A 17231-nucleotide genomic window follows, 5' to 3' on the forward strand; every position below is an offset into this window, starting at 1 on the left:
AGATTTCTATGCAAAATGAATGAATGTAGCTTTTGGTGTATTTTGTTTGAAATAACAGTAACAGATAAAAACCTTACGCAAATATTCTTTGGCCCTTGGTGAACTACTTGATTTTGAAGCTGTTATTGCATGTAAATCATATCAAATTGCTTCATTAAAAACATTACTCATTCTGAAGTTCCATATAAACACACCTCCATGATGTCCTTGACCAGCGGTGTCCAGCGGGACAATTGATAGGTCTGCTCACTGACTCGCTCCTTCCTGTCCAATTTCTTGCCTCGGCGGAGGGTTGACTGAGAAAAGGTAATATACATTCATCTTTAATTTTAATAGCACTGCTTGCAATAGTGAAACATGATACCATCATTCAGTTGTACTCTACATTATGCTATATCCACTGGGAAACATTTTCTGAATCCCTATGTATTCTTTTATAATTCTTTCATAGGCAGTACAGTGGAAATAGTGGTTACAACATCTGCCTCGCAGCTCTGAAGGTTGGGGTTCAAATCTGGGCCTGGTGCTTGCATGCGCTCCCTGTGTTTTGTTTGCATGGGTTTTCCTTATGGCACTCCATCTTCTTCCCACATTACAAAAAAATGCATGTTAAGTAAATTGATGACTCCAAATTGTCCATGTAGTGAATGACCTACAACTGCTACTAGATTCTTAACAGCTGCTCTTTTGCTATTTACTCGTGCTGATTGCTTTTGATTGAGTTGATCACCACATATTAGACAGGCTCAAGAACCACCTCTCAGAACTGGTTAATGAATCGGTTCGGATTTTATCTGTCCAGGAGATCTCAACGTGTGTAAAAAAAATATATATATATATATTATGTTTTCTTCTTTGTGTTGAGTTAAACATGGATTCCCACAGGGCTCTGTCTTTGGCCCACTGCTCTTTTTATTATACCTGCACCATTAGATCAAATTATGCGCTTATTTGGGATTGCATTTCATTTTTATTCTGATGGTGATTTACAATTATACACGCCATTTACTATTGCAAATGGGTCTGCTGTTGACAAATTCACATCTTGTTTGGCTGCTGTGAGGCCCTGTTTATCGTGCAATTTTAGGGCTCTGTCTTTGGCCCACTGCTCTTTTTATTATACCTGCACCATTAGATCAAATTATGCGCTTATTTGGGATTGCATTTCATTTTTATTCTGATGGTGATTTACAATTATACACGCCATTTACTATTGCAAATGGGTCTGCTGTTGACAAACTCACATCTTCAGGGATGTGATTTGACCAAAGTGAAATTATCTGAAAATTTAGCCGGGGGTCTTACAATATATCCAATAACCATCCATCCATTTTCTACTACTGACTTTGTGAACGAAATAGGGGAAGACACTGGAGTCAGACTCAGTCGCAGGGTGCATGAAAGCAACTACTCACAATAACAGTCACACCTATGGGCAATTTTGAGAGTTTAATTAACCAAGCATTTACTGTACGTCTATGGAGTGTGAAAGGAAACCAGAAGGAGGAATAAAACAGGGAGGAATGCAAACTCCAAACAGAAAGATTTGATGCGAGATTCGGACCCACAGCCTCTGACAGTGAGGTAGATATCTGACAATAATATGTCATTTATTTTCATGTGTTTGTTCCTATGTTTTGAATAACTTGCTATTTTTTCTTCATTTGCCTTTTTCTAGTGGGCTAAGTAAATTTTCCTGTGTCAGAAAACTTAAAGGCTCATGTTTCAATAGGAAACCAACAAAGATATAGTAAAACACATATGGTCCATGCACTCAAATAAACAGTATGTTTAGCATTTAATGATATTCTCAGTAGACTACGGTAGAAGAAAATGTATGGCATAGACTGATGAGACACAAGAAGAGAGTTGAGAGCGTTACGTCTGTGACAATGGGGACTCCCAGATGAGCCATGTTGGTGATGATCTCACTGTCTTCAGGGGGAATCTGAGCATGTTGGATGAGCTTGTTCAGGTTCTCCTCCGTTATGCCTTTAGACAAAAATACATGTTACATATATTATATATGAAATCACTTTGTGCACATTATGTGTGTCATTTTTGGGCCACTGAAAGAACACATTTCAATTTGGTTATGATCATGATCAGAGTTTTTGATTGATTTACAGTAGTTTTGTTTCATGTTTTGTCTGGTTATCAGTTTTCTTGAATCTAGTTTTGTGTTTTTTCTTTCTTTCTTTGTCGGTTCATTGTTTCTGTTGTCAATTGTCATGCTTGGTGTTTTTGTTTCATTCTGTTAATTGTATACATTACTTTGAATTCTGAATTGTTGGTCTTTGTTACTTTAGTATTTTCATTTGCTCCTTTATGTAGTTTGGCTTTTTGTTTTGGAAAATAAATGACTTTTGAGACTCCTGCAGTCCTTGCCTCCATGCAACACCACAAAAAAAAAAATCCAGACAGTTAGGATCTAGATAGAATATCCATGATTTCTGACCTTATATGGCTCAGTTTGTGAACGTCACATAACCAATTCCAGACCCCAGGTGAGCCGTGATTAGTCATTACCTGAGCACTGCCCACCTGTGATGTCATTTTCAGTTGGCAGCAAGTGGCAAATGTATTTGTATGAAAAATAATGAAGTTAAATTATATATATACTTTATATCGGCATCAAATGCATACATTTATGCATATCAACAGTTGCATACACTGTTCATGTTGGATCTATTATAAATCATTATTCTGTCATTATATATCACTGTCTCAATATCTATGTAACTTTCACCTAGACCGATGTTCTATCTTGGTAGAGGTCTGCACTCTACTGGCTGTTGTTAGTATTAAATTGCAATGTCCGCCATTCCTAGCAAAGCAAGATTTAAGAACATTTTGGACTGCATCATTCACAGTACAATTTAAGATTTAAACAAATTGTATGTACATTATATATTATTAAGTGTAGTTCTGTGCATTTATACCTAAAAAAAAATAATGATGATACTTATTAGATTGTGTGCAAGAGAGAGATCAATACTATACTATATGAACTGTGTACCATTCTTGAGGAAGATATAGAGCAGGATGATGCGGATCTTGTCATATGTGCTGACGTTGGCATCCAGCAGAATGGGCACGATGGCCCTCATGGGATCTTTGATCTTCTCCCCTTCAGCATCCGTGCCCATCGCAAGGTCCTACAACACACAACTTTAAATACTTGTGTGTCCAAGTGTCTATTTCTTCGTCTTTCACCCTGAGTGATACACATTTCAGCCTATATTAATGTGATCATGATTTAACTAATAAAGCTCAATTTTCAAGCTGGATGGAACCCACAAACCTCACAATAGCACAGTAGAACCCTGAGATTTATCCTAGCTAATCAGGTAAATATAATAAATGCTTGCATTTCACCTGTTCCACACGGCAAAGCTTGTCCACTGTTCCCTGGTAATGCTTCATGCAGTCTTCAGCAAGCTGCAGGTGAGTGGAGTACTGGAAAACGCAACACACTTCCAGTTAGCACTGACACATTAACAAGCAAAAAAATAAACCAAACCACCCTTCACAATGTAAGCACACCTTGCTGAGTTCCTTCTGATATTGAGGCATTTTCTTCAACATCTGGGACAGATCCCTCATTGTGGTCTGTTGAATAGACAGCAACATCAAATCACAAGAGCCAATGGTCGCTAATCTTTAATAGCCAAAAATATGTTTGTATGCTAAACAAATACTGTAAGATTAAAGAGGAACACAGAGCTCTAGTCCAATTCCTGATGTATGAATTAATTATTCATGTTACCTTCTCTCCAGTGTTCATTCTCTTGCTGGCGGAAAACTCCTTCAGCTGACGTGTTACTTCCCTTGATGCCAAAAAAACAACATGTTGGTATATTCCTGGATACAGTATTCGAAATGCTGAGAGGATGTATGAAGGATTAGGAAAAGTACTCACTGGGACACCTCTGCAATGTGTTTGTGTCTCAGGCTCACCCACAAGTCATCGTCTTCATGCAAAAGAACCTCTTTCTCACGAGAGTCACCAATGCCACTCGTGTCATATCTGAGCAAAACCAGAATTGAACATTTGCATTACAAATCTTTAATTGCATCAAAAAATCGATTATTTTGGTGTACTTGTAGACGTCGTTTTCAATGGGAAGCAAATCATAGCCCATAGCCTGGAAAGTGAGCTCATGCAGGACAGGTGAGACGGGGTCAAAGGCCCTATCCAGGATGATCAATTGTGAGCGTGCCTTATCTGGACCCTGCACGTACAGATAAAAGATATCATCAATATTTTCACACTGTCGTTTCTTCAGAATGACAAGTGTTTGGGTCTAAGAAGAAAACTATGAAAATTATACCTAAAAGATACTTTGTACAAATGTGGACAAAAGGGCAGAAAGAAGACTCACCTCTCCCATGGTGGGGTCATCAGCCTTATAAGCATCCAGTTTGTCCTGAACCAGCTGAGCCAGGGTTGCATTGTCTTTGTAGTCCCTGATATATGGACAACCAGATGATGCAAATGACACATTTCTTACGTAACTTGTACTACAGCAACACTAACCCACAGTAATAATTTCCACAAATACTGCATGTTACATCAACAATAAGTGGCTTGTAATTGATCAAATAAAATCTCATTACTTTAGTGCTCTGTAATATTAGCAAACAAGCCCAGACAAATCTGAGCATCTAAACACAACAGAGAGTAAAATTAAAAATAAAAGAATAAAAAAAGTGGCATGGCTCTGGTGGTAGAGTGGCAGTCTCCCAAACTGAAGGTTGCAAGTTCATTCCTCAATTTAAAAAAATTAAATAATAATTTTCAAAATCTCTTCTTGCAAAATGTACCTAGAATTTCTGAGTGAAACATCTTATTAGTTTATATATAATATTTTTTCATGGGATATAGGAAAATTCACACTAAATATACTTTGAGTAAAATTTACTTTGAATAATTTACTCTCTTCTCTGGGACCAAATAGACTGTGTTTAGAGTCAAATATACTGTACAGAATTTACTGTATATGTGGCTCATTTGAGAAACTGTGGACATCTGTGATTTATCTGGCGCTACTACACAAAACTGTACATTTTAAATCAACATTGAAGGTTCTAATTGTCATACAACCGCCTCAAGCTAGTAGTTTCATGGTAGTAGTTCAATGTCAGCGTCCCCTTGTGCTCACCCTCTGTATCTGACAGCAGGATACTCCTTCAGTGTGGCACACAGTGTAGCCAGTTGCTCAGCCAGCCTCTCCATCACAGGGTTCTTCAGCTGAGTCTTATGAGGGCTGTAGAAACTGTGGAAGGCGTCAACATTGTCCAGAGAGTACACCTGCGCACAGGTAATAACAAAACAAAGACTGAGATTTGCTTTTAGCTGAAAGGGTTGATCTTTTAAAGGGGAGATCAAACCTCAAATTTTCTTTACTATAATATGTTATATACGAAACCCTACAAGTCTAAACATGGCATTCTTATTAATATTAAACTGAAAATTATATCACAGTTGCTCAGTGTTCACGTAACAACCAAACACCTGTTTTCTGAGTTTGGCCATGTGATATCCGCAAGCTGAGGCCTGATTGATCGTTACCTGAGCCCTAAATAACTGTGGTGTCATTGCACAATTGCAATATTAAAACCCGAATGCTGTGTTTAATCAACTGAAGAGAGCACCCTTTATTTTAAGGAATTGTTTATTAAATGCTTGCAAATGTAAATGCTTGTGTAAGGGTGTGTGGGGTGGGGTGGGGTGGGTAAGTTACTAGACGCACTAATTTTTTTTTCGATTTCTAGATGGAGGCGGGGGGATTACTACGGCCAAAATAACCAGGAAACCTAAACATTCAATGTCTGTCATACTTTTTTTTTATCCTCCCCTGTCTTTTTGACAATCCTTCTGCCTTCTCATGTCCTTGCCTTATTTCCTTCCCTCTCTCATATGTTGTTTCCTCCTCTCCTCCTCTTCATCAATCACCATCCCTGCTGTCTCCTAGCCCAACTGCCCAGTCACATGACCACGCTTCTGCAGCACAGAAGGGTCCCCTTGTTAGTCCTGCTACAATTGGCCAACACTTGCCATGTCGCTCTTGGCTCATCCAAAAATGGAATGTGCATCATCATGTGGGCGGGGCTATGAAGCACTTTGCCTGAAGCAGAAAATCACTGACTCTGAATTAATAACACTAGACAGGATGGCGCAAAGCATTGTGGGTCAAGAAAAAAAAACATCCAGATGAGATGAAGGAGAAATACCAAATAAATGTTGATAGTGAGCTGGAAGGGTATGAATGATTATACATAATGTACATGTTGGACAGGTTGGCAACTTGGGTGGTATTAAGTGGAACAGGTTCAGGTCCTACTTGGAGGAAAGGAGTCATTTTGTGATCATTGGAAGTTTCAAATCTGATCAAATGGCCATGACATGTGGGGTCCCTCAAGCATCAGTCTTTGGACCCTTGTTGTTCAGTCTGTAGCCTATATGCTACCCTTGAATCAAATTCTTCAGAATGCCAATGTCGGCTATCATGACTATGCAGATGATACACAGCTACCTGTATATCTCTCAATTGTCCCCAAGTGACAACAGTTTAGTTAAGGTGCTGTGTCACTGTCTAAAACAAATTAATAATTAGATGAGCCAAAATGTACTTCAACTAAACCAAAACAAAGCTTATGCATGCTTTTATCTCCAATAGAGAATCTTCGGAGTGGGCTTTCTCAGAAGATCATCAAACAGCTGCAACTCATTCAGCAGCTTAGGTTCTGACCAGAACAAAAAGCTCAGAACATATTGTAGTTCTAAAGACTTGACACTGGCTCCCAATCACCTGTAGAATAAATTTTAATATACTGTAATGTTAATGGTTTAAAAAAAAAATCATTGAATCGCTTCGGTCCTAAATATATTTAAGAAATGCTCATGAAATATACACCCAGTAGGTTGTGAGTTCAGCAGACGACAATAGCTGCTTTTACACCAACAAGCCCAGGATTTTTGAGTTCTGGGTAAAGGGAGTTCTTGGTTGTAAAAGTTCTGCAGGGAATTTATAATTGTGTTTCCAGCTCTCGGTAATTGATTCAAATGAGTTTGATGACGTATAGGTTGGATGTGTTACGTTGCTGTCACGGAGCGGCGTGGTGTCTGTCGGCGTGTGAGGTGGAGGACCCAAAATGCAGGGAGGCAGGAGAACCACAGCAGGAGTGCGGGCGAGACTGGCGTGCTTTATTTTATAGAAAACACTGACCGAGGAACTGGTTAGCATAAAATAAACAAGGAACTGAAAAGATACAAAACCACCGTGACAGACAAGACTCCTGGGGTGACCGTGACAAGCGGCAATGATCCCACACGGACTGATCACCACACGGGAACTAAATACACCCACACTAATTGGGTAACTAGGCACACCTGGGGCCAGGCACAAGTGGCTGAGGGCCCGGATTGGTCAACCCGCGGAAGGGCAGGAACCCACTCAGGACCAATCGTGACCCTCAACCAAAGCCAGATCTTCCCAGACATGACAGGATGAGCCCAGCCGATGTAAAAACAACACATCCACATATTTGACGAACCACTCAGCCTTGGTCGGTGCAGCTTGCCCCATCAAACTTCCAGCCAAGACCCTGCTGCTGAGATAGTACTTGGATGCCCCCTGGGGAATTTAATTACCCCGGAAATTGTTGGTGGAAAAACGCGCAAACTGAATTTTACCAAGGTAAATTGAAAAGTTCTCCAAAAGTTCTGTCGGAGGAAAAGCCCCAAATTATTGAAGTCCCGAGTTCAAAGCAAGCATGGTGCGTCAGCACTTAGCTGTTATGCTGCTCACAAATGCAATAAAATGCCTACAGAACTGAAATTACCCCCAAGTGTAAATCCAGATTTTGCTCATACCTATATATTATAACGGTCTTTTACAGCATTTCTATCATTAATTTTTCCAAAATAATGTTCTTGCGCTGTGCGTTCTTTTAGTAATTTTAGTAAACTATTTTTTATTTGTCTACATTTAAATGTCTGAAATTCTTTTGCCTTTAAAGTGTTGCTTTTGTAACTATGTGAAGCACGCGAGTTTAACTTTGTGTATGAAATTTGCTTATATAAAGACGTCTTGCCTAATAAAGGCAAGAAGGTGAGATCTGTGAAATGAAAAGACAATAGGAGGGAGGGGAGGTGATGATGTAAGTCTAGTGACTCAGTAGCATTGTGTTCAGTGAACAACTGCTGGTTTGTTGACACCTTTTCTGTCCCTGTGTACTATTCTTGTCTGTCCTTTACCGCTGTCTAATCCACACCATCTGCCTGCTAATCTCCGAATATTTGATTGTTTACAGCCAAATAAATGCCGCTAAAACTTTCCAATTCCTATCAACTGCCCTAAGTAAAAAATCACTTTCTGATTAGCTGTACCAGAACAAGGTCATTGTTTTGCAACAATTCCTTCATGTTGCTTATAAAAGAATCCATTAATAATCTTTTTAACAGTTGGGACGGTCAAAGGCAAGCTATAGGGAACATAACACGGGCTATGATTAATTTTTACTAACTCATTGGGCTAGTTTAAGAATTAGAGGGACTTGAACAAACCTCTTTGTTACTCGTTTTCATCACTTTTTGAACTTGGCTAAACTAAAAAAATGCTTACCTGAGACTCATAGGGCAAGAAGGCGATGTTGATCTCCGTCAGCGTCTTGATGGTCTTGGAAGCGCGACTCTTTACCAGCTCATTGAACAGTGGATCGGGACAGGCTAGAGGGAAGAGGAACACAATTGTTAGAATGCTGTAGGAATACAGGGCAGTTAACTGTTAACTGTTAACTCCCTGCTAACTGTAGCTGACATACTCTTTATAGTGTTATCCATTTGTGACATTCAGCCATTTAACCTTGTTTTTCAGTCTGAAAAGTTTGGGTAAATAACTGACAACACCTGTAGCAACAGATTTAAAATTTTGAATGATGCAAGATCAATAAAAACTGAATGGCCAATAAAGTCTTCTGTCATTCTGATCACACATCTTTAGGATAAGCCTAATTGCCCATATATAAATGCATTGGTACCTCACTGATCACACTGGACACAGTAGGACGAAGTGCAAAACTGAAAAAAATTGAGCCATCTTGTAAATACTCACAGTCAGTGAAGAAAACATGGGCTGCTTTGTATTTCGCTGAATGAGGGTCCTTGAAGTCTCCGATGAGGGTATGGACCGACTGAGGAAGGAGAAACAGAAGCCATGAGGTTTGACAGAGGCCTTTGCGTACGCATGTCGGAAGCAACCATACTATATTTGTATATTCATGTATTTACATTTATACAATACATTACTATTACATGAGTATTATGTATTATGGGGTAGTATATCTGCTCCGCTTTAAATCGGATTGATCATATGATAGAACAGTAAAAAAAAAAAATGTGTTTAGTGTTTATCAGTTGGAACTAGTGATACTGAAACATAATCAAAGGGAATTGTGAAACCATAATGTAGTTTAGAATTGCCATGACAAACCATTGTAGGATGAAAAAGAAGAGGGGAGAGAGTTTGTGCATGCTGACCTTCTCTGTAGGTGTAATCAGAAAAATGGCCTCTAGGCTGGGAAGAGGCTCTCGTCGCTTGTTGATGTCCTCCACAACTACACAAAGGATAAAGAGAAACGTTGACATGCCACTTGGCAGAAGTACACAGACAATACAGTGCCAAATGCAAACATGTTATTTCACTTACTGGTAATGCCCTCTGTCATGATATCTGTCATCTTGCAACAAGACGACAACATCCTCATGCTGAGCTGGTCCACAATCAGGGCCTGGAAACAGGAGAGATCACATTTACAGTTGCAATAACACGACAATCCACCCATTTTCTGTAGCACTGGAACCTATCCCAGCTGACTTTGGATGATAAACTTTTTGACCAGACTGGTCACAATACAATTGCAGGACAAAATCAACAAATGGCAATTTAAGAGTCTTCAATTAACCTAACATGCGTGCTTGTGGAATGTAAGAGGAACCTGGAGAGAAATTCTCGCAAGTACAGGGCGAACATTCAAACTCCATGCAGGAAGCCCAGAGTTGAGATCTGGGACAGATGGACATTGAACTCTCATAGCGGAGGATGTTTGAGGGTTTTATATATTTGTGTTAGAGATATTTTAGGGACATCCTTGTGGATGTTGTAGTGGCATTGTTGTGTCTCACAAAAATGAGTACTTTCCTCACATTTTTGTTATTATTGTATCTTTTCGTGGGACAACAATGCACATGTAGTCAGTGTTCAGTATAATGCAACATACAGCCATTCATTTCCAAACTGCTAGTAACAAAAGTGAGAACACCATTCAGTATTTCTAAACTGGGCCAAATGAGCCATTTTCCCTCCCCGGTGTCACATTGTTTGTTATACAAAAAAAATAAATGCTATACATAAAGATGGCCTAGACAAGTGATTACGAACCAAGGTGTTGTTGCACCCTAGTGAGCCATAAGAAATCATCAGGGGTGCTGTGAGAAATGATCCAATTTTACCTTATTTGTGAAAAAATGATGTATTCATTATCTGTTTATCACTGTTCTCCAACCAACCCCAGAGCTCAACTAAATCAACTACCGATACTGTATATAATAATTAATTCTGTTGGGACATTACATGGAAGTTGTTGGGAATGTTGTAGGGATGGCTGTTCAATGGTCACCACAATTTCATGTATCGGTAGTCAGAATGGAGATGCCACAATAGTCACAATGGACTTTCTAATCTATGAACATAGTTGGTTGTTAAAATGCTTTTATTGTGGCCAAGGAGGATAATCTTACTGCGGGCATTGTATCAAAATGAACGTAGCTTCTCACCTTCCATTCTCCCTTCTTCTTCACCTTCTTGATGACATCATTCATAATTTCTGCAACAGAAAGAAGGCTCTAAATCACAATGCTGCACAACCTACAGTGACAATACAGCACTTGTCATACAAACTTAAACTGAATCTTGGGCTAAGGGAAAAAAAAGAATGACACACTAAACAGGCGATTACAGCTTGCTATATTCAATTCAATTCAATTTAAATTTTGTTCCAGACTCAGGGTTCACTCTTAAAAAAAATAAAAAATATATACAAAGATTAAGAAAAATACAGTTATACATTAAGAAGACGTGTGTGTTTTCATATGTTTGACTGGTAGCGAATTGCACTCCATCCAATATTCGTGTGTGACACCAAAATTTCATCTTGAGACTTTTTCAGTCTACCAATAAAACTATACAATAAAGTTATTTGTACAGCTTGCAAAGTGCTCACTCGTGCAGAGACAAACATCTCAGTTGCACTAGTCCATCGTGGCCTTCTTAAAAGCACTCGCAGAGCATCATTATAGGCCACCTGAAGCCTATACATACTAGCTTTTTTATAAATATGCCAAATGTGAGCTGTATACAAAGGCGAACAAAATGATTTAAACAAGAACAACTTTACTATAAAATGTACTATTATAAAAAGGACATTCATTCAAAGAAGTGTGATTGCAATCACCGAGGTAAATTCAACGGGATAAACTGGGAGCAATTAGTCCTGAATTGCACATGCAACCCTAATAAAGTAGTCACAACGTTAATAAGCACAATCCAGTGTCAAATGGCTCAATCCTTTCCTAACCAAATATATTTTATTAGGATTAATCCATTTCAAGTCATTGAGTCTTGGAACTGGATGCAATTTTGCTATGATCATAATACCCTTCAAGTCCTTGCTATATCTCTTAAAAATATGTCTACACACTATCTGATATTTTCCTAAGAGTTGATTGGTTCATTTTAGAACAAATGGAGAGGCTGATAGCAACAAACAGAGAAAGCGCAAGAAGGGGAGAAGAAGATTTGGCAGACTCTGGGCAGCAGGCCTCTGTGAGTCACAGGAACTGTATCTGACCTCCTGTGAGAGAGGTGATCCTGGAATAGTGCCAACATAGCACAGTACAGTATAATTCTCACTAAGTGACGCAAAGGGTCTTAACCTGTTCTGTCAGCACAACACTCTGTAAGTCTAAAGCCAAACACTGACCCAGAACAAATGTCTCTGCTGGACAATTAAACCAGCAACTTTTTTGTTTCTAAAAATGTGACTTGTTTTTCCAAGAATTAGCAGCTCCAGTACCACAGGATGAGACACTTCCGCAAACAAAGGGGCCATCCGTCACTCGTTCCCCCTTTTCCTCCTCTGAAGCTAATGTTTCCTCACAGCTTTGCTGATATAGTCACTATACTGGGATATTGCAAATGCTGTACAGATTCAGATTCTATATTAACTAGACTAAGTGCAATTTCTGGAGAAATTGCGTGGGAATGCTGAAAGCTCAATGCTAAGCCTAATTCTTACGAAGGAAATTGGATGATAAATTAAGTGAAAATTACAAAGCATTAATAGTGGAAGGATTTGACAATGATTTGTATTCAATATTGCATATATGTTAAAGATTGGTTGAAGCTGGCTTCAAACGCAGGAATACTGATCACCAGCCCTCTCTTGTAACCACTCAGCCACTTTAGCTCCAGACCCAAACCACTAGCCTAACTTGTCTTGGTCAAAGTTATGGCTTATGGTGTATTTATATTGAAAAGTGACATCTGTTGCAGAGCAAGACTGAATGGGGACACTTGCTTTTAATAATTTCAGTGAAATTATAATGCATTTCCTGATATGATAGTCAGTTGGTTAGCATGTAATCATTTAGCATAATTGCCATGGATACATTTACTATGTACAGTCAGAGGTGGGATTCGAACCTGCGGCATCTTGGTTACTGGCAAAGGACTTAACCAAGTACCCCACTGAGCAGTATCAGAGATCTGGTGATGATGAGAAGTTGTATGAATGAAAGTGGGCGTGGAAAGTGGGACTGAAAAAGTTCCATGTCAGTCCCATTGAAAATGAATGGGGAAAAATTTGTATTTAATGTTAAATTATGCGAGTACTGTAAGTAATGTGGAATCAGACGATAAATACCCAGGAAGGCGTGAATTTTTGAAGCAAGTTGAAATTCGAACGGTGTAAATCGGATGTATTTTGTGGGAGTTGTTTCTCTGTGGAAAAGGTGAGGAGAATAAAATGCTATAATAATAATACTTATAATAATAAGTAATAAAGGTTAGACACAACATAAGTGGGAATGCTTTAGCATTCCAACAATGAGGAAGAATAAGAGCATGATTGCCTTTTCACTGATCACATACTTGACCTACTCTGCAGTCTGCAATATTGTCTTGTTTGGGTTCCAGGTGAAAATAGACCTACTGTATGCAGCATTGAACTTCTCCAAATTGTATAAATCACATGAAAACACTCCTTAAAACGTTGAAAACAAAACAACTGGACATGTCACAAGGGGACATTAATAATGTCATTTGTACCCTCTGATGTCCCGATAGTGGTTTGAACAATATAGAAAAGCACCAGTTCGACAGAGGGGAAGGGACCTGATCAAACACAGTGCAACAGCTGTGTCAACCAAACATACACACACGCATGCACACAAAAGCCTTATAATCTCTGTCCTGTCCAGTTTAACAGGATACACATCCTTACAATTGAACATTCAAGAAAACAATAACAATGCCCAACGGTTTTGTTTGTTTTGTTAGCAATTGGTAACATCTTTAAAGCATGATTGACATCTTCCACTTTATTGAAGATATGATTCAAAGTGATCAGGGCAGACCAAAAAATGGAAGGAAAAAAAAAACATTCCACACGTCTTGTCAACATACTCAATTATTTTTGCTGCAATCCAGGGCATGCGCATTATACTGTACCTCATCAAGGCCGTGGCACCTTGTAATTTCAACCCGTGTTAAAAACAAGTGACCCTGAGTGAAGACATTCATCATGGGTGAACAATCCTAATGTCCATTTGTATTAGAACATGCCAATGAAGTGCCAACTGTCACAATTGCAAAGAGTTTTTCAACACAACTACATCCGCTCTATAGGTAACATCCTCTCTTAGTGCAAGTGGACAACAACAAAATAGAATCAAATGCCTTGATATGCACTTTAATCGGGACTTTCACCAAAACTGAATTGGGTTTTCCCTGACCCAAGCACCAACCCCTAAAAAAAAAGTTTGGTAGCAATTATTTACGTCATTTTTACATGATTAACTATGTTCTAATGCTGACCGTGTTGAGATATTACTGGCTCATGCGCACTTGAACCCTCAGCCTTGCCTCCACAAATACTATAAGTAGTGCCAATGAAAGATGTGCTCATGGTTCACCTTCCTTCAGGGACTTTCACCTTCAAGAGACGATGTTGACAGTGTTGATATTTAAGAACCAGACACTTTCAGAATGGCACAAACGCAAGACAATAGTCATCATAACTATAATAATAAGATGCATAAATGTAATTTACATTTCATCACATTTTACAGGTACATCGAGACGATCTTCTGTGGCTTGAAAATTAGTGAATGCAATTAATTGATAGCTGCTTGGCCAAAATCCTGGATAAAATTAAATAGACAGTTTATTTTCATACTAATGGAACAGCACAGTAATTGAGAAAATATGACATTTACGGGATTATGTGATAGATTAATGATACATGTATACAGTATATGCACTAGTCTAGCCAACAGCAAGGATACCTCAGCATCTATTTCACTCTGACATCATGAAATCATTGTCATTTTGCATAAAAAAAATCACAAGAAATCAATAGAAACATTTCCTACAGTTGGTTATTTGTTTTTGCACACAGTCTGCCATGGCACGTTGGCAACAGACTGGGGGAGGGACTTAGTGCATGGCATAGCCGATCGGCATTTCGTGATGCCATACATACAGTAAATAGTTGGTCAACTGTGGTCACAAAAAAATCACATAAATCTGACAAAAGTATAAATAAATAAATCATTCATGAAATTAACCAATGAGAATCAGTCGTCGCTTTTGAAGTGTGGTTTAACAGAATTATTTCCACACACACACAAAAAAAAACATGCAGGCTTGGACATATATTAATAATTAATATTTTGTTGCACTACCTTTTGATACAATTACTGCAGTCAAACGAGTTTTGTAATTTTAAATTAGGCTTCTGCACCTCTCACCAGGTGCATGTTTCGGCCCACCCTTGATGAGCAAACTGCTCAGGTTTGAACAGTGCTTTCTCCAGTTGACATGTATCAGCTTCTTCCACAGATGTTCAATAGGATTTACATCAGGGCTTTTGCTCTTAGTCATTCTTGGGTGTCAATAGCTGTATGCTTTGTATCAATATGTGGTTGCAAATCTTGCATGACCTGTGACTTGACACCAAGCTTTCTGACACTGGGCAGCACATTTCTCTCTAAAATACCTTGATACTCTTGAGATATCATTGTCAAGACACACTGTGTCAGATGTGGCAAATCAGCCCCAGAACAAAACAGAGCCTCCATCATGTTTCACATGCTTCATTTTTGCATCTGTGATCTATATCGAGCTGATGCGCCTTTCATTCCAGGTTTGTCTCATCTGTCCATGGGACATTTTCCCAAACCCTTTTGTCAACATGCAGTTTGACGATTTTTTTTAATGATGTATTTTCAACGGCGGTTTTCACCTTGCTCATCTCCTTTAAAATCCAATTTGGCTCAAACAACGACGGATGGTGCGAGATCGGTGTGGGCTCTTTTGGTACCATTCACATTATCCATCTTTCAATTTGTAATCAATGTTTCCTCTGTGGCCACGTCCAGGTAGGTTGGCTACAGTCCCATGGATCTGAGATTTCTCAATAAGAGTATGTGCAACTGTAGTGCAAGAAACATCAAACTGCTTGGACATGATTTTATAGCTTTTAGCTTTAATATGATTGTCTATATTGTTTTTCTAATCTCCTGAGACAACTCTGTCCTCCGCTTCCTCTGGTCCATGTTGAGTGTGGTACACACTATGTCACTACAGAAAGCAGTGGCGGGTCACTCCATTTTGGTGGGGTGTCCGAATGTCCAGGGAGCAAAAATGTAGGGCAAAAATTACCCACAATGCACTCTGAAAAGTAGTGAACATCGATGTTCACTCAACCAGGTTAATATAGACCACAATGCATTGCGAGTATGAAAAAAACATGGCGACAGCGCAAGCGTTGGAATTAAAACGATGCATTAAATATATACTACGGAAATAATTCATTTAGTTGAGAATATGTACGTTCCATTTTTTGTGATATCTAAAAAAATTATTTAGGCGATTATTTTGAGAATGTATGCCACTTGACTGATTACAAATTAGAAAGCACACCTTGGCTGAATATGGCCTTATGGTCAAATTATTTTTCATCAATCTTTTCTAGGAGTACCGTCACTTGTTGTCCAGGTCTGTTTCATGTGTGTTTTTGAAAAATAATTCTGTTGAACCCCAATTCAAAAGCAATGACTGGTTTTCATTGGATAATTTTCTGAATTAAAAAAAATAAATAAGTTATTCCGTTAGTCAGGTTGTGAGTCCGATGTTATTCTTTAATAGATGGGTACCAACAGTTGTTTGTTTGCTTGTGTACGTGTGTGTGTGGGGGGGGGGGGGGGCTGAGAAGCGTGGGAGGAGGATGCCTGCCAGCCCTGACGCAGCACTCTTCCTCAGCGTAAAACAGATTTCATTAAATTATAAGCCTGTTTTAGAACTAGCGCTTCGTGTTCTGCAGCCATAGCGACCGTGTACGTATGCGTGTGCGTGTAGTCCACCCGTATATTTATTGTGATTGCGTGATTCACAGAGGACCGAGGCTGCAGGCACTGCAGCATGCAGACACCGAAGCCAGACGAGTGTGCCGCGGTGGTTCAGTGATGTTTCCAAGGTCATTTTACAGCCTTTTAATATTGGAATGTGTACAACACTGTATCATTCCTTGCTTCACTTTGCTGCTCTTTTGCACTGTAAAGATTTTGAGATTTGGAATCATATGATGAGGATTGTTTCAGTCATATTTTACTTATCTTAGCAAAAACCCATCCTTTTTGCCTGCATTTCCTTCCAGATATGCCTGAAGGCAGAGGAGAGGGCAAAGAAGGTTTTTATTTGAGTTGTACACTAAACAACAAACTTGTATGATTTTTCCCTGTCAATCAACAAGGTAATGATACCGTAATTGTGATTTTTTTTAAATAAATAAAATAGGTATATTATAGTGCTGCTACTTTAAAAGAGTCTTGTAATATCACAGATCACAGGTTGAGACTATACTACCATAAAGAATTTCCAAGTGAG

General features: G+C 38.9%; 1 protein-coding gene across 2 annotated transcripts in view; it reads right to left on the reverse strand.

The window, feature by feature from the left end:
- stxbp1a (syntaxin binding protein 1a) overlaps positions 1-17231 on the reverse strand; it is a 29972-nt gene that overhangs the window by 10469 nt on the left and 2272 nt on the right. For both annotated transcript variants that reach the window (XM_077586299.1, XM_077586298.1), the window contains exons 2-16: positions 10841-10890; positions 9714-9795; positions 9545-9621; positions 9120-9198; positions 8631-8734; positions 5166-5314; positions 4386-4470; positions 4105-4235; positions 3923-4030; positions 3770-3830; positions 3547-3612; positions 3379-3459; positions 3020-3158; positions 1883-1992; positions 195-296 (exon numbers count right to left, since the gene is read on the reverse strand). In XM_077586299.1, coding sequence (XP_077442425.1) covers positions 195-296; positions 1883-1992; positions 3020-3158; positions 3379-3459; positions 3547-3612; positions 3770-3830; positions 3923-4030; positions 4105-4235; positions 4386-4470; positions 5166-5314; positions 8631-8734; positions 9120-9198; positions 9545-9621; positions 9714-9795; positions 10841-10890 — 1424 coding nt within the window. The remainder of the gene's footprint in view (positions 1-194; positions 297-1882; positions 1993-3019; positions 3159-3378; positions 3460-3546; positions 3613-3769; positions 3831-3922; positions 4031-4104; positions 4236-4385; positions 4471-5165; positions 5315-8630; positions 8735-9119; positions 9199-9544; positions 9622-9713; positions 9796-10840; positions 10891-17231) is intronic.

Source organism: Vanacampus margaritifer, chromosome 14 (assembly GCF_051991255.1).
Source record: "Vanacampus margaritifer isolate UIUO_Vmar chromosome 14, RoL_Vmar_1.0, whole genome shotgun sequence".
NCBI lineage: Eukaryota > Metazoa > Chordata > Actinopteri > Syngnathiformes > Syngnathidae > Vanacampus > Vanacampus margaritifer.